The sequence below is a fragment of the Pseudoliparis swirei genome, chromosome 14, assembly GCF_029220125.1.
Source record: "Pseudoliparis swirei isolate HS2019 ecotype Mariana Trench chromosome 14, NWPU_hadal_v1, whole genome shotgun sequence".
NCBI lineage: Eukaryota > Metazoa > Chordata > Actinopteri > Perciformes > Liparidae > Pseudoliparis > Pseudoliparis swirei.
The window spans coordinates 10,042,856-10,067,097 of record NC_079401.1 but is presented as its reverse complement, the minus strand read 5'-3'; the positions used below and the strand labels follow the sequence as shown (position 1 = coordinate 10,067,097).

Here is a 24,242-nt window from a genome sequence, read left to right as displayed (position 1 = left end):
GTCACTGGGCTTATCATGTTGAGCAAACAATCAGTTGAAAAAAACTCTCCGCCTTAAGAGATAACCTTATGTCAAAGGAGAAACCATTCTGGTCATTTACTTTTCTTAGTAGGTGTTCCCATGAAAAATGTGAATGTTTCCCATGTCAGCCACAGAGGACTGCTCTCGGGAGTAATGAACTGTTCCAACACATGTTCTAGACTGATTTAATATTTATCTGTCTCAGTATAGCAACTCTAGAGTTAGCCAACAGCCAATAGCCACAACGTGGTCTCTCTCTCTAGCCAAGGCCTATTGCACGTCGTAACTCATTAAACCCTCGTATATGAAACGTGCAACTTACAAGACAAAACGAGCAACGAGGAACGCACAATATGACAAAAAAATACCACGTAAAATATACACAACGCTGTCGCAACAGCGACACACCTGGTGTAAAGAGTGTACAGAGGCCGCACACCCAACCTATAACAACCATTCTATGATTTAAAAAATATATCTACAGTTTGTTCCATCCTTAAGGGATGCTGGTGACGATAAAATTGGAATCGCACGCGGTTTTAACTCTATCTCTACGGGAGCCATCGGAATCAGTCACACATCAGTTCACCCTTCAGTCCTAAAAGTGTCTGGAAATAAGTTAAGCATGTTGTCAGTGTCCCCATGATCAGTGTTCTCTCTACTATGTGTGTGTCTAAGCATGTGTCTCTAATACTAACTGGACCTCCGATGTGTGTGCAGTTCTGTACATGTTCTCAAATGTGGAGTAGTGCATGTGTTTATTTTGTGTCTGCACCCAGTCCGTAGCCTCAACCTCTGCTTTCACCATTGTTTTTCTCTGTGCCTCCACTCTGGACAAACACTGTGATGTGGAGCTGCGGCGTCAACGACTGCATACAATCTGCAGCTCTGGTGTTCATTCAACAGCCGCTGCTACTCCTTGCTTCTCTGCATAGATCTCCAAGCTTCCACAGTTGGGTTTTCATGAACCTCAATCTCATGTTGCAGGCAGCCCCTCAGGATCTCAGATCTCATCTTGTATCAAGGTGTAGTTAAGGGCACAATGTTTTTGGTCCCCTGGTGGCGAGTAGGGATGCAGGACTTTGAACCAAAGTCTCCACTGCTGGCTGTTGTCATGCAGAGGTGTGATGTCATCATCATCTACTCTGTCCCACCGGACCCTTTGCTTCCTTTTCAGTGTCTCTTTAGTCTCCAGTTGAATCATTAGGTGACGAGTGGGTGTGGCACATTTCTGTTCAGTGGATACAGTTCGCTGTCAGCTGTTGGATCTGGGCACGCCTAATTTTGTGTCTCTGGTCCAGGCCTGGTGCCGTGGATCACTATTGCCTTGTGGCTGTGGCTATGTGTTGGGTGCTTGTTATGGCGGGGTTTAGACATTATGGGAGTACTGAAGTGGTCCTGACTGAGACTGCTAACCCTGTGGTGGATAAGGACAAGAATTAGCCCAATGTCCAGCCTGACTATAATTAAAAATGTATTAATACTCGTCTAAAGCCTCCGTTGCCCCAGTTGTTACTCCTCTTACTTCTGAACGGGCTTCTTTTATGCATATTATCTCTCTGTGGTGGGCCCCATTTATGGGCTGCTGACCCGCCCGTTGCGGGACAAGGTTTGAGGGAACTAGGCTTGAAGCGGTGCAAACGTGGCTTGCTGTGGCTGTTGATAGATCAGTGCTTATGGATTTGTAGGAGGAGCTGGATACGGACTATGCAGGACTCAAGGTCCATGTGGTTGTGCTGCTGTTTGCTGCTGTTGTTGTAGAGGGGGTCTGTTGAGGGGGAGTCTGCTGCTGTTGTTGAACATATGTAACAATTGTATGGGCCTGTTGTCCTGCCTCCTCTACCAGGTACATAGTTGGAGTCGTTATGGTGTCGTGTGTCGTCAGTCTGTCCGTACCACCCGTTATTCAACGGCTGGGGATTCATCTGTGGGGAGGGTAGATGGGAGGAAGGGGGCTGCTAACAAGATAAGGGGGGCTAATTGTTGTTGTTGTTGTGTTCTTTTTATTCTATCTGGGTGTCCACAAATGTCCGTTTTCTGTTAGTATTGTCAAAATACGTATTTATTAAAAACTATGTTTCAGAAAGGAAAATGATGGTCACACACTATCAATTAATCGTTATCTTCAAAAAGAATTCTTCCGTCACTGTTCTGCTCTGTTCTGCCGCTGCTCTGTTATTGTCTCGCTCTGAGTGGCTGCAGGGTGAAGAACGGCGCGCGCAGCCAAATGGGGAAGGGGGGCTACTCTGTTGTGTGAAGGCGCGTGCTCAACGCGGGGCCGCGCCGCAGCTCTGTCACTCGCAGTGTTTACGTTTTTGCTCTTGTATTATTGCCGTGTTAAGCTGAGTTACCTCGTTGTTTCTCAGTATCCTCCTCAATCTCAAACTCGTAACTGCTTTTAAACATATTATACAATTGCCATACAATGTGTTCTTTACTTGACAACGTGTCTTTCGGAACACTAAATCCTTATTTATCACTTGTGCAATTCAACAGACCAGAGCTTGCGTTGACACCGTCAGGTTTCGACTTTGCTCTGTTGATTCCACTTTGACAACATTTATTCACCACCGGTATTCAACATTCATTCACAGTTTTATGCATACACATGTGTTCTGATGCGGGTCCCTGACCCGTCTTCGGCCCCTGACCGGCTCTCTGTAGAGTCTTTAAATGCGGGCCCCTGACCCGTCTTCGGCCCCTGACCGGCTCTCTGTAGAGTCTTTAAATGCGGGCCCCTGACCCGTCTTCGGCCCCTGACCGGCTCTCTGTAGAGTCTTTTAATGCGGGCCCCTGACCCGTCTTCGGCCCCTGACCAGCTCTCTGTAGAGTCTTTAAATGCGGGCCCCTGACCCATCTTCGGCCCCTGACCGGCTCTCTGTAGAGTCTTTAAATGCGGGCCCCTGACCCATCTTCGTGTCAAACTGTATCGTGATTTCCCTTTTTACGCTTTATTCTATTTATTTAAATCAAGTCAAAGATTTGGCAGTTTCAATACTCACTTCCAATACTCCTGATCAAATTTAGAGTGTTCAATTTGACTGATTTGAAATAAACAGGTTCAGTCTTACCTTATTTCGACACCGGTGTTTTGATCAGTTTCTCGGAGCGGGCCTTGAAGCAAGTGGACCGTCCGGGGCTCTCGGGTGCTGTCCTCCTCAGGTCTCTGGACCGGCTTTCACAACCATTGCTCTGCTACCATTTGTTAGAGTTTGGACAGCGACACACCACCTGGACGGTACTCACTGGGAAAAACAGCGGTAGACTTTTACGTTACATCTACAAAGCGTTTATTCAAAATCAAAATACAAACAGACAATCATGCGCATGGACCCCAATCCAGAGCTGTGACCAATGGCCCCAGCGCTGCAGAAAGGATGCCGGTTCAGAGTGTGCAGCCATTTTAAATAGCCAAAAGGTACAGTTCTGATTGGCCAGGAAGAAAAGAAGGTGGTGTCTTCTCATTGGTTCTTGTTCCTCTGCTTCCGCCATGGTCGCTCCTTCATTGGTTCTTGTGGTCTGCCAATGAGAGCACATGTTGTGAAAAGGTGTGGGAATAGAAGGGGAGAGAGTTGATTTAATAGTTCCTCTCATGAAAGAAGACTCCCTTCGGGGCCTTATCTGTGCAGGGATGGGGCCTGGATCTTCTCAGAAGGTCGTCCATACAACGGGGGACCTCTTCTCATGTGTGAGTGTGTGAGCGTGGGTGAGGGTGTGAGAGGGTCAGTGAGGGGGTCAGTGAGGGGCCTCAAGTGTCTAAAGGAGAATAATGGCCCCATCTGGACCCTTCCTTATCTATCTTCCTGGTGAGGTAAGGACTGTGATTGCTCTTTCTAAACTATGAATACAATGAGCTCTCTGTCTAGTCATATTCTTGGATGAGTGCAGTGCAGAAGGGGGGGGGGGGGGGTGCATACAAATTCCTTAGGTGTCACTGTTATCTTTCTTTAGATCAGCTCAGGCGCCAGAGCGCCTTGCCGAAGTGTTCAACTCTCATTCAGTGTTTTTCCACCTTACACATAATCTATATGCAAACAATACTAGGCTGTGCTAAGCTAAAATATATATTCTTTACAAAAGGCAACGGAGATAAGCCACGACGCTTCTCGCTGTGAGCGCTGCACGTGCAGACAGCATTTAACAGAGCGGAGCAGGACGTGCACTCTGATCGCTCTTTTAATTAAGTATCGATACAAAAAATATGCTAAATCACATCGTTTTTAACATACGGGTACTTTGTTAGTATCGCTACACCGTGCAGCGTGACAGCAGCAGATGTAGCGGACTAACATTCAAGCTAACCTAACTTCCCAAACGCTGTCGACATCTGCACGCTGATTGGCCGAGACGCGACACGTCCCATCAAAGATGTTTTATTGCGAAGAGCACCACTTCACATTTTTACCAGGTCTCACTGCAATCTCAACGGCAGCGAGCCAGGTGAAAAAAGAAAAAAAATCGGAACGTGTCTCTGATATTGTTCAGGGGGCCACATGGGGACCACTGCTCAGGAGAGGAAAGCTGTCAGTCTGTTTGTGACGGGTTCATCCACATGCTGACCAGTGGATCTCCAGGACCTTTCCATGACTTTAAACCAAATTTCCATGATTAAACATTTTGTGAAAACTCTGTCTATACGTGACAAAGTGAGAAGATGTAGTATTTAAACTAACAATGAGAATTCCAAAGCATACCGTATATATACCGTGTAAATTAAAATGTGAATAAAACTAATTTTCATTACTTTTCCAAATATTTTGAGATTGTATTTTTTTAAATTACTTTTCTATGCCTGCTAATAGCCATTTAAGAATTCCATGACTTTTCCAGGTTTTCCATGACCGTACGGACCCCGTTTTGAATAAAGGGTTGAAAATTAAAGTTTTTTTGTTTTTTTATTCGATTAATCGATTAATCGATAAAATAATCAACCGATTAATCGATTATCAAAATAATCGTTAGTTGCAGCCCTAGTTGTTTCAGAAAAAGGAGGGATAGAGGAGATAGCTAATGTACTACAGCTCAAGTGAGACCATAGAGAGGGGCGAGCAGGTTGCACAAAGCAACTGGGAACCCTGTAATGTGTCACGAGCTCAAGGTCAACACAGAACAAGGCGTTCACACATGTTTGACCTCAAGTACATTCTCCATGAAAGCGGCAGAAGATGATCTCAAGTCAGAGATTGCAAGCTACAGAAGATGCAGAGACAGTTGTGACTGGTACCGAGATATGGCGTTCGAGGAGTGATCAGGTCTGGCTGGCTCACAGCTTTGCAACCAAACACTTAACACATTAAGAAACAAGCACCTACATGAAGAAATATATCTAGAGAACACATTCACAGGAGCAGACTATCGCCCAGGGAGGGGATAGCAGAGTTCATGGCGTGGCTTTGGAGAATGTTTGAGAAATGAACAAACCAGAGTTAAGTTTTTCTTTGAGCAGGTTACCGGAGCTCACCAGGAGCCAGTGGACTAAGTCCAGGCGAATGGGGTGCTCTGAAGTCATTGCAAGGACCTCAGAGCGCCCTCGATGTAAGTGGTCTCACACAGTGACACCATTTCACATTTTTGTAAATATGTTCATATTTTGTTTTATTCTGAGACATTAGAGCGAGAGTTAGGACTGCAACATAGGAAGATGTGTGCAGACAACATCGACTCTCACTGCTCACTGGTTCCTGTCATAATGGCACCATCAGGTGCAAATGTTTTGTTTTTCCCCATAAGCTGTTTTAGGGTTCGAGCACGAGAGAGAAGGTTGCTGGACGAATACCTGCCTGCTATCAGATCCTAGTAGGATTTGAATATTTCTATGCCCTAGTCAAGGGCCATAGATAGGATCAATTACATTTATCATAATTCAATTCAATTTCAATTCAGTTTATTTGTATAGCCGAATTTCACAAATTACAAATTTGTCTCGGAGTGCTTTACAATCTATACATATCCCTGACCTTTGACCTCACATCGGATAAGGAAAAACTCCCAAATAACCCTTCAGGGAGAAAAAAGGGAAGAAACCTTCATAACCAGTAAAGATAAATAAAGTTAGATTGGATAAGTAATTGAGACTTTGTTGGACGACGGATGTGCATTTAATAGATGATTCCTCCCACACGGGGTGAGAAGCTGTTCCTCCGACTGAGTTAAAGATTGCGAATTCAATCCTAGAAAATACTAGATACTAGAAATTAAAATGTAGACAATTTTTCACAGTCAAGTGTCACATTCTGTATCGAGCTGGCCTCGTGGCTGCTGTGTTGTGTTTTCTAATTATCTGCAACAGCTACACCTGACGCTCCAGCATCGACCTTCATCGTGTGCTGGCTGCCTGCTGTGAGGACCTGCCCTGATGAGCTGCCCACAGGAGCATCGGACACCGTCATCATCTGGCTCAGAGTGACTGAGGAGCAGACGGAGAGCCATCCTGAGGACCCCTGCGATGCCATTCGGAGCAGAGGGACAGATGACATCATGTGGATATGCAAATCCACCGACGGACCGACGGCTCAGCCAGTGAGAACCATGAGGAGTAAATATCTCCCCGAGGGCTGGGACCTTTGGGATGACTGCAGAGAAAAGTGGAATGCGGAGAAAAGAGGAATGCGGAGAAAAGAGGAATAAAGAGGAATGCGGAGAAAAGAAGAATGCAGAGAAAAGAGGAATGCAGAGAAAAGAGGAATGCTGAGGAACTAGAGAACTGGAGTTGCAGAGCATGTATGCGGAGGGACTGGATTCACAGGGATGCACAGACACCTGCACAGATAGACACTCAGTGCACACACTACATTAACCGGAACCATCAGGACGGTAAGATGTGTACCTGTGTGATGAATACATTCACACTGACACTTAGTGTTAGTTAGTTTCCTTGAGAAGCAGGGATGAAAGGAGGGAGTGATCTTCTTCCACAGGGATGCTGAATGATAATGAGTGATATTAAATTGTTGTTCAATGTTTGATGTTTACATAGAGGGTCAAAATAAAAGGGCTATTACATGGCTGTTTATACTATTTGATAAGTATAAAAGGAGGGATTGTTAGGTTGTAAGTTTATTTTGATAACATGTGCAGTGGTCTTATGCTTTATATGGGACAAGATGGCCGCCGTACACACGCGCGGCGAGGCAGGTGCTGCGTGTGTGTCGACTAAACTAACTTTATCCACTAACAAACAAGCTTTAACTCATAGTTGGATACCGTGTACTGTTTTTATATTATGTGTGCTTTTAATATCTACACGACAGCGCTTTCAATGCAACTTTGCTTACTCTCTGTTATGGGGAAACCAGCATCTCCTGAACACTTTTTTTCTGAACAATGGACGAGCCAGAATTCCTTCCGCGATACGGGAGAAAACCTTCCCACCCAGTAAGACTCTAAGACTATTGTATCTTGCATTTATATTGCTACTGGCCGGCGACGTTGAGGTTAATCCTGGCCCGCAGGTTCTGGAAATCACATCGCTACTACAGGCAACGCCGCCATGGCCAGCGATACAACCGGTCACAATAGGCAACTGAATAATGTGGCTAACACCACCACAGTTAATACCGCCATGGCCTCTGTTAGCATGTACCTTCCCGCTAACACCGCTACTGGCTGCCGGCTATCCGCCACCCACGGCCACTACAAGCACGGCAGGGATGCTAACCCCGGCTACCACCAGCGCGACAGCGGCTCTCTCCACGGCCACCTCCAGCATGGCAGGGATGCTAACCCTGGCTACCACCATCGCGACAGCGGCTCTCTCCACCACCAACCCGGCAGGGATGCTAACCCCGGCTACCACCATCGCGACAGCGGATCTCTCCACCACCAGCTCGGCAGGGATGCTAACCCCGGCTACCACCAGCACGGCAGGGATGCTAACCCCGGCTACCACCATCGCGGCTACCACCAACGCAACAGCGGCTCTCTCCACGGCCACCACCAGCACGGCAGGGATGCTAACCCCGGCTACCACCAGCATGGCAGGGATGCTAACCCTGGCTACCACCAGCACGGCAGGGATGCTAACCCCGGCTACCACCAACGCAACAGCGGCTCTCTCCACGGCCACCACCAAGGCAGTAGCCATGCTACCCTCGGCTCCGCATACCAACACAGCTAAGGTCAGAAACCCCATATTAAAAAGACACCGATCTCTGCATATTTTCCAGACCTTAAATCATGCAAGAACAATCTGGGACCCATTGTGTAAAAGAGGCTTACTTGGGGGCCATTTAAATGTCCGCAGCATGGTCCCAAAACGGGAGCAGCTGGAACATCTTTTAAATAATTCGAACATTGATTTTATGGGACTATCCGAACGTGGCTATCCAGCTCCTCACCCGAAGCTGCGATAACACTCCCGAATCTAAGACCTTCAGGAAAGATAGGGTTCATGGGAAAGGAGGGGGGGTTTTGTTCTTTGTAAAAAATAACCTGAGATGTAACCAGATGGTGTGGCCTGGTGGCAACATATTGGAAGGTATTGGTGTTAACATCTTTCTTTCAAATGAAATGTCTCTAACTGCTATCTGCATCTATCGTGCACCCTCAGCTAAAGCTGAATTTTATGATCACCTTAAAGTACTTCTTAATTCGTGTAATCATAAAAAAGAAATTCTGTTTGGAGATTTTAATGTAAACTGGGACGATAAAAAGGAGAGAAAAAACCTTGAACTTATAACTGAGTATTTCAACTTCACCCAGATAATAGAGCGACCCACCAGAATCACACACCGCTCACAAACTAGAATTGACCTAGTCTTCACTAACAAACCCGAGAGTCACCAAAACCCATAACTTATTGACGGGACTCTCGGATCACAATGCAATTTTTTTTCTCTAGAAAACGTAACAAAAAACGTTTTGAAAACTCTTTTTCTAGTACCCCTAGTAATCGACCTAATACTAGAATAATCCCCAAAAACCAACAACAAAATCTAGAAAAAGCCTTAAAAGATATCAATTGGGATGATCTTCATAAATGTGAAAATGCAGATATCTGCAATGACTCTTTCCTCTCAAATCAAGGGGGTAATTTTCCCTTTCTCCAGACAAGGGAGCCGTAGGAGGAATAAAACCACCCTTCCCTGGCTCAACCCAGATTGTGTACACTTAATGAAGCGAAGGGATATGGCTCTCAAAAAATCCATAAAATCAGGGTTAAATACAGACGGACATACTTTCACAGCTGCCAGAAACAAAGTTACGCTGGAGCTGCGAAAGGCCAAAGCAGATTTTTTTATACAAATTATTGAAAATGCTAGGGGGAACAGTAAAACAATCTGGCAGAATATAAACAAGCTAACAGGGAAACAACATAAGCAGGATAATAAAGGCCTAGAACTAAGAGTTGACAATCAGCTGGTGTGGGACCCCGTTATTCTGGCACAGGAATTAAACTCCTTTTTTATTAAATCTATTGAAGATATATCTAAACTGTTCATTTCACCCGTGTGCTCTGATAGTCCGGTAAATAGAGCTGCAGACAATTCACTGATAAAATGTTGTATTCAAGAAATCTCTGTGACAGAAGTCATTAATATTATTAATGCTTTGAACAACTCTAAAGCCAAGGATATCCATGGTCTCGACACCAGCTTTTTAAAATCACACAAGGAGGCGCTGGCACCCCCAATCATGCACCTAGTGAACCTATCGATTAGACACTCGATGGTTCCTGGAGCATGGAAGATGGCCTCAGTTATCCCTGTGTTCAAATCGGGGGATAGCTCCGATATGAACAACTACAGACCAATTAGTATTTTGCCTAGCATCTCTAAAATTATAGAAAAATGGATCGCTAAACAAATAATAGAATTTCTTAATAATGGTCAAACCCCCCTGCACCCCATGCAGTTTGGTTTTCGACCGCATCATTCCACGGAATCTGCACTGGTTACGCTCATGGAGAAATTAAAAAGTTTATTAGATAAGAAGAGCTGCGTAGGTGCTGTATTTTTAGATTTAAAAAGAGCGTTCGATACAGTTAACCATGATGTGCTACTAAGCAAACTGTTAGGCTTTAACTTCTCTGATCAAGCCATCAAATGGTTTGGATCTTATTTATCCCATAGAGAACAATGTACTGTGGTTGATGGTGTCAGCTCCTCTTACCTGGGCTGTCCAGTAGGGGTCCCCCAAGGATCCATACTGGCGCCCATTTTATTCTCTCTTTATATTAATGACTTCCCTGACTCTTGCTTCAATGTGGAGGTTCAGCTGTATGCTGATGACACGGTCATTTTTACGGTGGCCAAAAATAGTGAGGAGGCAGGACCAGTGCTCTCTACTGCTCTGAGTCATATTCAAGGCTGGCTCACCAGGTCCTGTCTCTCATTGAACACTAAAAAAACAGTGTGTATGTTCTTTTCTAAGCAATCCTTAACTGTTGCACATTCTAATGTGTTTTTGGGAACTGAGAAATTGAATGTTGTTAATGAGTTCAAATACTTAGGCATTATGCTTGATTCCACACTCTCCTTTAGGAGCCATGTTAAAATGATGTCGAAAACCATAAATTTCCATATACATAATTTCAAACAAATAAGAAACTCTCTCTCGACTAATGCCGCTTTGCTGTTTTTACATTCTATGATACTTTCACATGTGAGCTACTGCTTAACCAGTTGGTCTATGACAAGCTCAATAATTATTAAACCGGTCGAACTACTCTATAAAAAAGCATTGAAAATACTGGATACAAAACCTTTTAAGTATCATCATTGCTATATTTTAACTAGTGCTGTGAAAAATAACGCGTTAACTCAGTTAATTCAATTTCAGGTTTAACTATTTTTTTTTTTTTTACGCATTTAACGCATGCGCAGAATGAGCTTCCAATCCGTCTGTTGTTGGTCGTCGGGACGAAAAAAAAGTCACTTGCAAAATGAGCTTCCAATACACCACTTCAATCTGAACTCTGTCCGCTCTCATGCAGACGGTCGTGCTGTTCATCGGTAATGATCCTTCCGCAGGTTCACCTACGGAAACCTTGTTACGACTTTTACTTCCTGTAGATCAGGGGTCTCAACACGTCGATCGCGACCTGCCAGTCGATCGCGGCGTAGTGTCGGTAGATCGCATGACATTAAAAGATTGGCCCGCCCCTGACATGTTCTCTATAGCGTCTTTGTTCTTTTATTAAACTAAATGTCTGTTGTTGATCGTATCTCCACAGCAGCATGTCATTTCTGTCTCTACGCGTCGCGTTAACATATCGATCTCCGTCTCGCGCCACAGAGCTCCGTCGGCGCGCATCGGACCGAGCAAAAAAGTCACTTGTCAATCTGTCCACCTGTCCGGGCGGTGAGGTTTCAGCTTTGCAGCGGTGTCCCGCCGTCCCTTTCATCACGGCCCAGTTCATGAAGAAAACCCACACAGTCAGTTTGCCTCAGCAGCTGCTAGAGGAAGACTAGAGGCCTTTAGATTGTATCATGGTGGAGTTAATGGTTGACAAACAAGAGAAAAATGTTCTGTTTAACCCTCCTGTTACCTTTACATTTACTAACATATTTTACCCTCGGGGTCAATTTGACCAGCAATTAAAACCTCCAGAAAATTATTAGAATTAATATTGCTTCCCAAGTTTAAGTGTGAGGTACTTTATGTTTGTTTGTTGACTACCTAAATAGCCCTTTAAATAAATAAAGAAGTTGATATTTCTTATATGTTTGACACAGTGAAAAACAGCCTGGGGTCAAATTGACCCCAAAGAACACCGACATTAAACATTGAATGGGGTCAAATTGACCCGAAAGGTAACAGGAGGGTTAAACATTCTGTTTAGGATGAAGATGTATTAATGTTCCATATGGAAGAAAACTACTAAATAACTGCTGAGTTGCAGCACCATTGTATAGAAGAATGTATAAATGTATATATCCGTCTTTTGTCATAAATCTCTATGTTCTCACAAAATACACCGAGAATATCGGTAATATGTGATTAATCATGATTAATCCACAAAAACCTGTGATTAACCCGATTAAATTTTTTTATCGTTTCACAGCCCTAATTTTAACCAAATACAACATGTTAAGTTTTAATAACTTTAGAAAATTCACTTCGGCCTGTTTGATTTACAAAGTACTAAATGGCCTAGCGCCACCCCCCCTTAAAACCTTTATCAAACATAGATCTATTAACTCCACTCTGTCCACCAGAGCTGTCACAAACAGGGACTGTGAGGTCCCGTTTAGAAAAACCCTGTTTGGGCAAAATGTGCTGTCCTTCAAAGGATGCATGATGTGGAACAGCCTACCTCCTTCTATAAGGGAAAGCCCCAGCCTGGTCACCTTCAAAGGCCACCTGAAGGCATGGCTCAGACTTAATCAGCCCTGTGACCATTCGAGTTCACCCGCACGGTATCCAAATGTCTTAAATGCACCTTTTTATTAATCTTCGTTTCTTCTTTTGTATTGCTGTACTGTCATTACATGTGAAGTATGTATTCTTAAACTACATCAACCTGCCAAGGGACTACAGATGGAAACTAGCCTCCCGGCTATAATCTGGCATATTTACATGTACATTGTACTGTCTATCAATATGCACTGTCCCTTATTCTCTAAATAAAGAAATGCAGCACTAAGGTCTAACAAGACCAGTACAGAGATGAGTCCTCTATCAGCACTAAGGTCTAACAAGACCAGTACAGAGATGAGTCCTCTATCAGCACTAAGGTCTAACAAGACCAGTACAGAGATGAGTCCTCTATCAGCACTAAGATCTAACAAGACCAGTACAGAGATGAGTCCTCTATCAGCACTAAGGTCTAACAAGACCAGTACAGAGAGGAGTCCTCTATCTGCACTAAGGTCTAACAAGACCAGCACAGAGATGAGTCCTCTATCAACACTAAGGTCTAACAAGACCAGTACGAGATGAGTCCTCTATCTGCTGCCATTAAGAGGTCATTTGTAATTTTCACCAGTGCTGTCTCGGTGCTGTGGTGTTTTCTAAATCCTGACTGAAACTCCTCAAATAAACTATCATGATGTAGAAAGTCACACAACTGATTTGCGACCACTTTCTCAAGGATCTTGGTTTGTTTTTCCTGGGGTCGTGTAAAACATGAAGCAAGAGTATCTTGAAGCTTTTCACATGAGTTAATGTTAAGAACAGTTGTCATCAAACCCCCCCAAGTCGATTAAAATCATGACCCTTTCACTTTGCCTGCTTCATTTATGATTTATTTATACATGTTGTATCATCGTCACCATCTCCCTCTCGACTCTGCCAGTTTCAGCCTAAAGTCAACGACACCATCTTGGCCCCGAGAGTCTCCTCTGAGCCGGCTGCGAATCTCCACTTCTGCACCTTCCAGCCGCTGACCCCTCTGGAGGCTCTGGAGGAGCGCCTCCTCTTGGACTCCACCGCCTGGCCTGAAACACCAGCTCTTGTTTCCCTGCAGCAGACCAGTGATCCAGCTCACAGCAGCTTCACCATCCTCCCAAGGAGGAGAGGAGGACAGTGGCATGTCGGGGATGAGCTGGAGGTCATGATACAAGCCTCTGACTTCCAGGGTCGTCCCAAGAAGTCCGGGGGGGATTTCCTACTCGCCCGGCTGCACAACCTGACACTTGAAGCCGGTGTTGTCGGGCAGGTAGTGGACCATCTGAACGGGAGCTACTCGGCTGTCTTCTCTTTACTCTGGGAAGGAGACGCTCAGGTTGAGGTGATGCTAAACACTATCACGTTAAAGTAGACTTGCTGTTGCTTTCAGGATAATGAAATAAATCCCGTTTCTAAGTCCTGCCCTAGAATGCAGACTGACCAGTCATGGGCATAGCACCTCCCAACTCCAACTAAGGATGTACAACTCCTCGGCTCTCATGCAATCTTTTCAGATGTTCTCCATCACAGGCTGGTTTGGTGGATGTCGAGTTAGAAATGATAAAACATTTGCTCATAGTGATACTTGTTAGTCAAAGATGTAGATTTGTAAAAGGTTACGTTTCAGCATAAAAACCTGTGGAGCCTTTCCAGGATGTTTCCTTCTCGATGACCAGGTGATCTGGTGCTTATACTTTACACAGTAAGCTTTAGCCTAGTTATGTGTCTGTTTAATTAGTTTAAAGTGAAATATAGATAGCATTTTCAAGTGTAATAACGATAGATGGAGTAGCAGCAGGGGGCGCAGCCAAGTCAACAGGCACCAACAAGATGTAGTACTCCAACATGTGTGTCTATTGATTAACAACGGAACTTCTTCATCACAGACAGAAGAAATGGCCCATTTCTGGCCCCGAATTTCAGATTTCTATTGAAAACTCTGGTTCTGAATCCAATCAGGTGACGCTGGTTCACTCCAGTGAGGCCATCTCGGTGCTGGACCGAGTGACCAGAAACCAGCCGGACCGGATGTTCTTCAAGAGCCTCTTCCGCTCAGACTCACGCTCTCAAGCCACCGTCTGCAACGTCTGCCTCCGGCCCATCCGGCCGCTGTGTAACTTCACGGACCTCCGCACGGGGGAACCGTGGTTCTGTTACAAGCCCAAGAACCTGAGCTGTGATGCCAGGATCAGCCACTTCAGGGGAGGATTCAAACAACCACTCAAGGCCAAGGAAAAGGAGCTCTTTCAAAGGTGAGCGACAGAGAAGCAGAGGAGGTTTTGACCCTGAAGATCTTTGAAGTGTAAAGATAATACAAACACTACTTGACTTTCATCTCCAACATCTGTTAGTATTTTGTGTGATGCACAACCTATGAGGCGCCCGGCTCTGGCTCACGACTCCTGACCGGCCCCTGGCCAGTAGGGACCACGAGTAATAACACAGCTCAGGGCGGCTTCATTGGTTTTGTATGACAGGTTTTCTGCGATCACATTGAGTTGAAGTGTGACACGACACCAAAGAGATGCTGTCTCGATGTGGGGTGAGCCAATCATGGGAGGTATCACTCTCCTGCGTGCACCTAAATGTGAACATTGTATTTTGGATGTGGTCTTTTGAGAAACTTAAAGATACACACATTCATATTTGTTTTACCACTTGGGGGCAGCACAATAAGCTCTTGCAACAGGATGGCACAGCAGTTAGGGCAGTGCAGCCATCACAGGCAGTCAGGTCGTAGAGTTTAGACGTTTTAATCAAATAAAAAGAGAACTGAAAGAGTAGCTCAGACTCGAGCTCTATCTATTCCTTACGGGATCTATCTCAGCTGGGCCGCTAGCCGACCTACCAGCTGAATCTTGTTCAAGCAGAGGAGAAATCTCCCCCCTTCCCCCCCCCTCTTTGGCCTTTTATTTCTCTCCCTGATGAGATCACGATCAGGTGAGTCTCTTCCCACACCTGTTCCCCATGCTCTCCTGAACGAGTGGGTGGAGCCTTCCGGAATGTCGACTCCAGCCACCCCCTTTCCCCTCAGACCCTTACACTCTTGATATGATTTGATAAGCATGTGAGGCAACACTGGACTATTTACACATCTGGAACACCAACATGTAGTTAATGAGCTGAGAGATGATCACATGATAAGTATATGTCTTATTGCACATTACTCATAGCCATTGACCCATTGCTGGTATGACAATATTGATACGGGAAGCTTTAACTTACAAAATAGAGTTATTCGGGGTAACAATTTGTGGGATGTTGAATGAAAATTCAAGCTGTTGTTTTTAGTGTTTAATTGTAATAGTTTAAAAGTTATTCATTGTTTTAAAATGCCGGTCACCTTTACTTGTATTGAGTTGTAGTAACTTTAAGACATTTTATGTGTTATTTTTCTTCAGTAAAGTCAACATGAAAGTCTCCATTCAGGCTTCAGGACCTTCCAATGTCACTGTGTTGCCACTAAAGGGAGGTACAGCATGACTTTACTACCCACTACAATAACAATTAGTCAAAACTGAATGTCCTACACACTAAGAAAGTGTGCTGGGAGGATGGAGCATCCACAAGAGGTTCATACAATCAAACTGTTTTTGTTTTTTCTGGGGATAAACCCACCCCTCTTATTTGACTTCCTGTCAGGTCAGCTGAAGGTGAAGAGCAGCACTGTGACACCTGGACCGTCTGGTTATTACTACCAGGGTTTGTGGCGAGGACTAACTGGCACCACAGTTCGACATTTCGACGAGGCTGCCATCACTAAGTGTCTGAAAAACAAGGTGGTCAACATGTATGGAGACTCCACCATCAGGCAGTGGTTTGAATACCTCAAGGCAGCCCTACCAGGTAGCTGGTCCACGGATATGTCATGCAACAGTTTGGTTGTGTTCCTACTGCAGCCTAATATGTTCCCTCTGTCATACTTTCAGATCTTAAGTCGTTTGATCTTCACAGCTCAACGCAAGGTGGACCTTTTATGGCCTTAGACCATGGAAACAACATCTTGATGAAGTTCCGCTGCCACGGTCCTCCTTACAGTTTGGCCAACATCCCAACTAGAGAGCTTCGTTACATTGCTAATGAGATAGACGGCTTAGTTGGAGGCACCAACTCTGTCGTAGTCATTGGCATCTGGGTTCACTTAAGCACTTACCCCACGGCCATTTACATCCGGAGGGTACAGACCATCCGCAGGGCGGTGGTGCGGCTGCTGGACAGGGCTCCAGGAACGCTGGTCTTCATCCGGACCGCAAACCCCAAAGTTATGACGCTTTACGAGTCACTTACTAAAAGCGACTGGTTCTCACTGCAGCGTGATCAGGTGCTCAGAGCCATGTTCAAAGGACTGAATGTCCATCTGATCGATGCTTGGGAGATGACCCTGGCCCACCATCTGCCGCACCACATCCACCCGTATCCTCCCATTATTAAGAACATGGTAAACCATATCTTGTCCTACATTTGTCCTCAGAAGGCTGGCTAGTTGTGTTGTTTGTTGATGTCACATTCTTTCTGAGTTTCTACCAACTGCCTTCTAAAAGCAGTCCATGTTAAGACTAACAATCGATCTCTAATCAGGGAGTGTTGAGCGAGTACAAAAATACAAACCTGTTTGCTGCCTTTAATTAAACCGGATTCAACAACAATCAATTTCTGCATCTCACTACTGCCTTTTATAAATCTTCTTTTCTTTTGCATTATGTGTTGATGCTTTTGTGGAATATGCCTACTATGAACTATTCATACACTCTGTCATATTCATTGAATGTATTTTAACTCTAAATCTGTCCTTCTGTACACATCTGTATTGTGTTGTGTTGTAATGTATATTTTGTGTCAGCACAGAGACACTTTACCTAGTCAAATTCCTTGTTTGTGCAAACTTACTTGGCCAATAAAACTGATTCTTATTCTGATTCTGATTCTGATTACATCTATTGTTCTGTCCATCCTGGAGAGGGATCCTCCTCTGTTGCTCTCCTGAAGGTTTCTGCCCTTTTTCCCCCTGAAGGGTTATTTGGGAGTTTTTCCTGATCCGATGTGAGGTTTTGGGACAGGGATGTCTGTGTACAGATTGAAAAGCACTCCGAGACAAATTTGTAATTTGTGAAATTGGGCTATACAAATGAACTGAATTGAATTGAATTTTAAGCTCTTTGAATTGCCATGTTGTTGAAATGTGTGATACAAATAGACTTGCCACAACATTGTGCCATTTCTCTCTTGCCTGTGAAACAGACCCAGCTCAGGCTAGTTTGGCGCAGCAGTACTGCTCTGGATACTGCCATATTGGAGCCATATTGGAGCCATATTGGTTCCATATTGGTTCCACATTGGTTCCACATTGGTACCATATTGGTGCCATACTGGTGCCTTATTGGTGCATTATTGGTGCATTATTGGTGCCATATTTGTACCATATTGATACAATATTGGTTACACATTGGTACCATATTGGGATTATCTGAGCTGCTCCTGAACGCATCATCTCACTCTTCCGGTAAACTATTGCACCTCTTCCGGGTCCCAGCTCAGCAGCGAGCATGACTTCTTCTTCTCTCCCTCCCGCTCCCTCTTGCTCAGTGTGTCTCATGTATAGTTATCCCTCTGCCTCCCTTAATGATAACGATACATGCAACAAGTGTAGTTTATTTGCTAGGTTGGAGGCAGGTCTAAGTGGGTTAGATCAGAGCTACCAACTCTCACGGTTTCGCCGTGTGACACACGCTTTTGCATGTTTTCACACGCTCTCACGCCACACAACCAATTTCTTACGGCAAAAGAAATTCTGATTTTGGGCCGAGGCGCGTTGGTTCCTTTTCAAACTCCGCGACGATAGATGGCGCTAAGGAGCGCATCTGTAAACCTATTCGCTGCATAGACATCCTATTTACCCCAAAGAGTCCCGGAGTTAGCAACAGAAGAAGATTTTCAAACAGACACAACGAGCAGAGACTACGGTGTGTTAATGCAGGGCTCTCAAGTGTCACGCATTGAGAGTGACAGTCACGCATTTCGGTCTTTAGTCACGCACTCCCGCCACACATTGTATTTATCACGCTGAAAAAAAACTCGTCTATTTAATGTTTTAATGTGCCGCAGCGCGCCAACATGAGCTGGCCGTGCTGCCCTCACCATGGAGGAATCAAGCGCTCCCCTGGAGTTCTGCTGTCAGGAGCCACTTATCAGCCAATCAAAAAAAGGAAATGGGCTACACAATAGACAATCAGAAAAAAAACGTATCTGTTGTATCTGGGTAAGATTTAATCCAGCAACCAATGAAAACAAAGCATCCTGGAATTGCGCGCGACTGATATCCGCAAGTTTAGTTCTGGGGGGGTAGATATGTCCCTCTTGCCTGTCTTCAAAACTTGAGAGCCCTGTTATTGACATGTGGTTTAACTAAGTACTCACTCTCTTAAACTTTAAATCTTGAAAGAAATAATGTGTTGTGTTTGTGCGTGTGATTTTGTGTGGTGATGTAAACTCAGCTGTCATAACAAGCAGCAGGAGAGCACCTTGTGGCAAATTTAAAAAAAAAACCTTGTTAACCTCTTGGTATACTGCACGCTCAAAACATCAGAGCATTGTTTATTAAGGCTGCCCACATAGCATTTATCTTTGTATTTGCAGGCCTAGGAAAAGGACCCTCTCAAAAAAATTCCAAACAGTTCTTTGAACAAGTAAGATGTATTCTAAAGAATTTAACATAAAGACAGGACATTTGTGCAATATAATTAGGCATGTTTTTGTAAATGAGAGTAGAAAAACATTTTAATTCTTTAAGGTAGCAAAGATGTCTCGTAAAAGACCTTTGCCAGGCCAGAGTGCCGGGTACAATGCCAAATTAATTCAAATTTCCTGATATTTAAGCCACCAACGTGCGCGGCAACATTTTGGTCACCCCCGACAAAATCTCACTCCAAGGTTTTTTGAAAAGTTGGCAGCTCTGTTATTGTCATTCTATTATTTTAGGGGGAGGGTGTAGCCTTACTGATTTACTGCCACTGTGTCCATTTCTAATAATTCACTCTCGGCTCTCTGTCTCGCACGCCGCAGAGCTCCGATGCCGGCGTGCGCATCGGGACGGAGCAAAAAATAAAGTCACTTGCACCCCCCCCCGTTGGTGGACATCACAAAAGCTGACACTACATATGGAGTGAGTACCAAACACCATCTCCCAGTACTCACCTGAGTCACTCACTGAAAAAGTTATGTGCACCCCTGATTATACATGCTCCAAACACCAAAGATAAACACAATCAAATATGACTCAAAGATTCCTCAATTTATGGAACATGATGCTCTCAGGCAACATGCCACAGCCGAACGGTTCCAAAAACCCCCACAACCTACATATTTTCACATTTCTGTTGATGTTGGAGGAACAGGAACACACCACCCGGACGGCACTGACTGAAAGAAACAGCGGTAGACTTCTACTTTACATCTATAAGCGTTTTATTCAGAAATCAGGATACAAGTAGACATCATGCATGGACCCCCCTCAGCCTGGTACCTATTGTATTCAGACCAGAGAGAGGCGCCTTAGCAGAGGGCGCGACGGTTTAAATAGTCATCAAGACCAGTTCTGATTGGTCCAGCAATGAGAGGGCGGTGTCTTCTCATTGGTTCTTCGTCTCTCTGCTTCCGCCGTTGTCGCTCATTCATTGGTTCTTCGTGGCCTGCCAATGAGAGCATATGTTGTGAAAAAGTGTGGGAAGAGAAAGATGGAATTCACTTGTAGCTTCCTTTGACTGAGCTCGGGAGTTTTCTAAGATTGTCTTATCTCTTCCGAAGTGGGATGCGCTGCGTCCAGAAGGTCGTTCATCAAAAGGCCTCTTCACGTGTATGCGTGTGTGTTGGGTCAGAGAAAGGGCATGTGTGTGTGTGAATCCGGATAATAATTGCCAAAGCTGGACCGTTCCTTATCTTATCTGCGCTCAGTAAATGTCTCTGTTGCCTTCTCCTGCTCTGAGAGTATATAGAGCTTCTTTGTTCCAGTCATCTTCCAGGATGAGCGTGGTGCATAAAGTTTATTTTGTGTGTCACTGTTATCTTCTTTGATCAGTTCAGGCGCCGGATTGCCCTGCTGAAGTTTCTAACTCTCATCCAGTGTTTTTCCACTTTACACATAACATTTATGCACAATACACTAGGCTATGCTAAGCTATAATATATATTCTTTACATTTCTTTCATCATCTTCATCTGTTTCTCCATGATGTTTCGTCTTATTTTCTCAATGGGGCTTGATCAAGTGTTTGAACAGATGGCGGTGGGTTCACGAACACTACGGGCATAGTAACAACTGGTCCACAAGCGTCAGCAGGTCTTTCTGCCCACCGTGTTTATTGAGCAGGTTGTTGATAGCTGCCGTCATGGAGGCCACTGGTTGTTGTCCAATACTTAAACTCTCCTCCGGTCTTCACAGGTCCAAGCCAGCGGCAGTTGGTTAGGACAGCAGGAGCAGAAATGGCCAACATGTGGTTCCTATGAAATCAAAAGTTATTCTGACCTACATAAAGAAAAAGCCATATTTCATACATTTATATGGGTGTAAACAAACTTTCCACTTTCAGATAATGACTCACAGCTAACTGTAAATGAATAGGCAGTTACATTAACATACCACAGTCAGTTCATTCATATATTATTAATCCAATGTTTGAAAACATTACCTACCTGTATCGGGAAGAAATGTATTGTATTGACCCTTTAGAAGAGAGCGCTGTCACTTTAAGAGACAAGTTAGAAAGATGTGCTGTATGAAGGTTGATGTAAAACATGTGCCATCTTAAACCGTGGGATTACTTTAATAAATGTTTAATTAATATAAGGATTTAGACCAAGGACCATTTAAACTATTTCAAGTCAAGTGACGTGATATGTGCTAGAAATGGCGAAACTTATACAATATAGAATATTAGTTCCGAATTGTAACTCAGGAATCTCTGAGTGTAAGCGTAGGAGAATTACGGTCACATGACTGTTAGAATTTGCAAACATCATTCAGCTCTGAGATCTGCAGTTACAATACGTAACTATTGATATTGAGCTATAGGTCCCATGTTGATACTCAATGTAAAAGAAGGCCAAAAGGAACATTCGGCAAGCGTCTCTGAAAGGTCAAACTAAGAGTTGAGACTTTTTGCCTCACTTATCAGGGATGTGCTTGTACTTTATTCTACTTTATTATTCCTTGCATAACAGTCATAGAGGGTCCCATCTTTCACTGATGAAATTACAAACATCAAAAATAAATGGTCATGAATTATTACTACTTGCCTTAAAGCGAGTTACAAGGCAGCGTCCTCATGCTTTGTTTTTTTGACTGATTAAAGATTCATAATTTGATCCAAAAATAAATGCTGAAATCCATTTCTGAATTGGAAGGAAAAGACAAAAAGGCTTTTGTTTTATTATTAGCCCAGAAACTTATTCTCATCTTGCCTTTGTTCCATGACGTTATATTCCACTAAAGCAAAGCCTCCAGGCTCTTCTTAATAATCTAAACTCAAGCTAGATATCGGCTTCATAAGCAAAGAACCAAACACACTATTTGTCATCTTGAAAAGCATTGTCGCAACATTGGCAAAAATGACAAAAGGCTGACCTTGGATCCATATAAAATCCACTTTTGGAACAATATTGATCAATAACTAACACAAATAAATCTTACACCTTACTTTCTTTGAAAATAAACTTTTTTCATACTTGATTACAATATTTTATATTGCATTTTGTAAAGCTGGATTTCTGTTTGTTACCGGAGGAGTAGAAAGCAGCCGACATCTAGATCAGCAGGGACTTCAGATTACCATCATGTCAGAGAGGAAAGAGAGCACCGGTCAGTAAACTGACATAACTTCACCGGTCAGTAAACTGAGACATAACTTCACCGGTCAGTAAACTAGGACCTAACTTCACCAGTTAGTAAACTGAGACATAACTTCACCGGTCAGTAAACTGAGACATAACTTCACCGGTCATTAAACTGAGACATAACTTCACCGGTCAGTAAACTGAGACCTAACTTCACTGGTCAGTAAACTGAGACATAACTTCACTGGTCAGTAAACTGAGACATAACTTCACCAGTTAGTAAACTGAGACATAACTTCACCAGTCAGTAAACTGAGACATAACTTCACCGGTCAGTAAACTAGGACCTAACTTCACCGGTTAGTAAACTGAGACATAACTTCACCGGTCAGTAAACTAGGACCTAACTTCACCAGTTAGTAAACAGACATAACTTCACCAGTCAGTAAACTGAGACTTAACTTCACTGGTCAGTAAACTGAGACATAACTTCACCGGTCATTAAACTGAGACATAACTTCACCGGTTAGTAAACTGAGACATAACTTCACCAGTTAGTAAACTGAGACATAACTTGACCAGTCAGTAAACTGAGACCTAACTTCACCGGTCAGTAAACTGAGACATAACTTCACCGGTTAGTAAACTGAGACATAACTTCACCAGTTAGTAAACTGAGACATAACTTCACCGGTTAGTAAACTGAGACCTAACTTCACTGGTCAGTAAACTGAGACATAACTTCACTGGTCAGTAAACTGAGACATAACTTCACCAGTTAGTAAACTGAGACATAACTTCACCGGTCAGTAAACTGAGACATAACTTCACCAGTTAGTAAACTGAGACATAACTTCACCAGTTAGTAAACTGAGACATAATTTCACAGGTCAGTAAACTGAGACATAACTTCACCAGTTAGTAAACTGAGACATAACTTCACCGGTTAGTAAACTGAGACCTAACTTCACTGGTCAGTAAACTGAGACATAACTTCACTGGTCAGTAAACTGAGACATAACTTCACCAGTTAGTAAACTGAGACATAACTTCACCGGTCAGTAAACTGAGACATAACTTCACCAGTTAGTAAACTGAGACATAACTTCACCAGTTAGTAAACTGAGACATAATTTCACAGGTCAGTAAACTGAGACATAACTTCACCAGTTAGTAAACTGAGACATAACTTCACTGGTCAGTAAACTGAGACATAACTTCACCAGTTAGTAAACTGAGACATAACTTCACCGGTTAGTAAACTGAGACATAACTTCACCGGTCAGTAAACTGAGACATAACTTCACCAGTCAGTAAACTGAGACATAACTTCACCAGTCAGTAAACTGAGACATAACTTCACCGGTTAGTAAACTGAGACATAACTTCACCGGTCAGTAAACTGAGACATAACTTCACCGGTTAGCTAACTGAGACCTAACTTCACCAGTTAGTAAACTGGGACATAACTTCACCAGTTAGTAAACTGAGACCTAACTTCACCAGTTAGTAAACTGAGACCTAACTTCACCAGTTAGTAAACTAGGACCTAACTTCAGAGATGCAGATACTGTTGCATAATGTCGATGTGTCCTTTATATTCCGCTCTGGTTATGTATTTATTACCTTCGCATTGAAAATGCGGAAGGTTCTGTTTTGATTGCTGTTTATTTATTTGTATGTGCGTGTGTTTGTGTGTGTGTTTTTGTGTTATTCGCATAACTCAAAAAGTATTAAACCGAATCGCATGAAATTTAGTGGGATGATTGTTTATTATCCGGGGATCATTTGATTAGATTTTGGGATTGATCGGGTCAAAGGTCAAGGTCATGAAAAGGTCAACATATTCTTTGAATCGCATGAAATATGGTGGGATGATTGGTTATTATCCGGGGACCATTTTATTAGATTTTGGGATTGATCGGGTCAAAGGTCAAGGTCATGAAAAGGTCAACATATTCTTTGAATCGCATGAAATATGGTGGGATGATTGGTTATTATCCGGGGACCATTTGATTAGATTTTGGGATTGATCGGGTCAAAGGTCAAGGTCATGAAAAGGTCAAA

The 24,242-nt window shown here is 43.6% G+C and overlaps 2 protein-coding genes across 4 annotated transcripts in view; both read left to right on the top strand.

Moving 5' to 3' along the window:
* The window catches only part of pnpla4 (patatin-like phospholipase domain containing 4), a 47,092-nt gene that overhangs the window by 20,009 nt on the left and 2,841 nt on the right, over positions 1–24,242 (top strand). Inside the window, exon 8 of one of the 3 annotated variants that reach the window (XM_056431656.1) lies at positions 6,311–7,025. The exons of 1 other annotated variant lie outside the window; for it this stretch is intronic. The gene's annotated coding sequence lies outside the window, so the exon portion shown is untranslated. Of the gene's footprint in view, positions 1–3,650; positions 7,026–24,242 lie in introns of those variants that run through there. One more of the 3 variants, XM_056431655.1, reaches the window with a different exon arrangement.
* On the top strand, positions 7,583–17,267 carry LOC130204212 (NXPE family member 3-like). The gene is made up of 7 exons (XM_056430758.1): positions 7,583–7,883; positions 7,936–8,138; positions 13,259–13,693; positions 14,311–14,603; positions 15,753–15,823; positions 15,994–16,197; positions 16,281–17,267. Exons 1-7 carry the CDS (start codon positions 7,583–7,585, stop codon positions 16,832–16,834), a joined length of 2,061 nt encoding a protein of 686 aa, XP_056286733.1. The 3' UTR covers positions 16,835–17,267.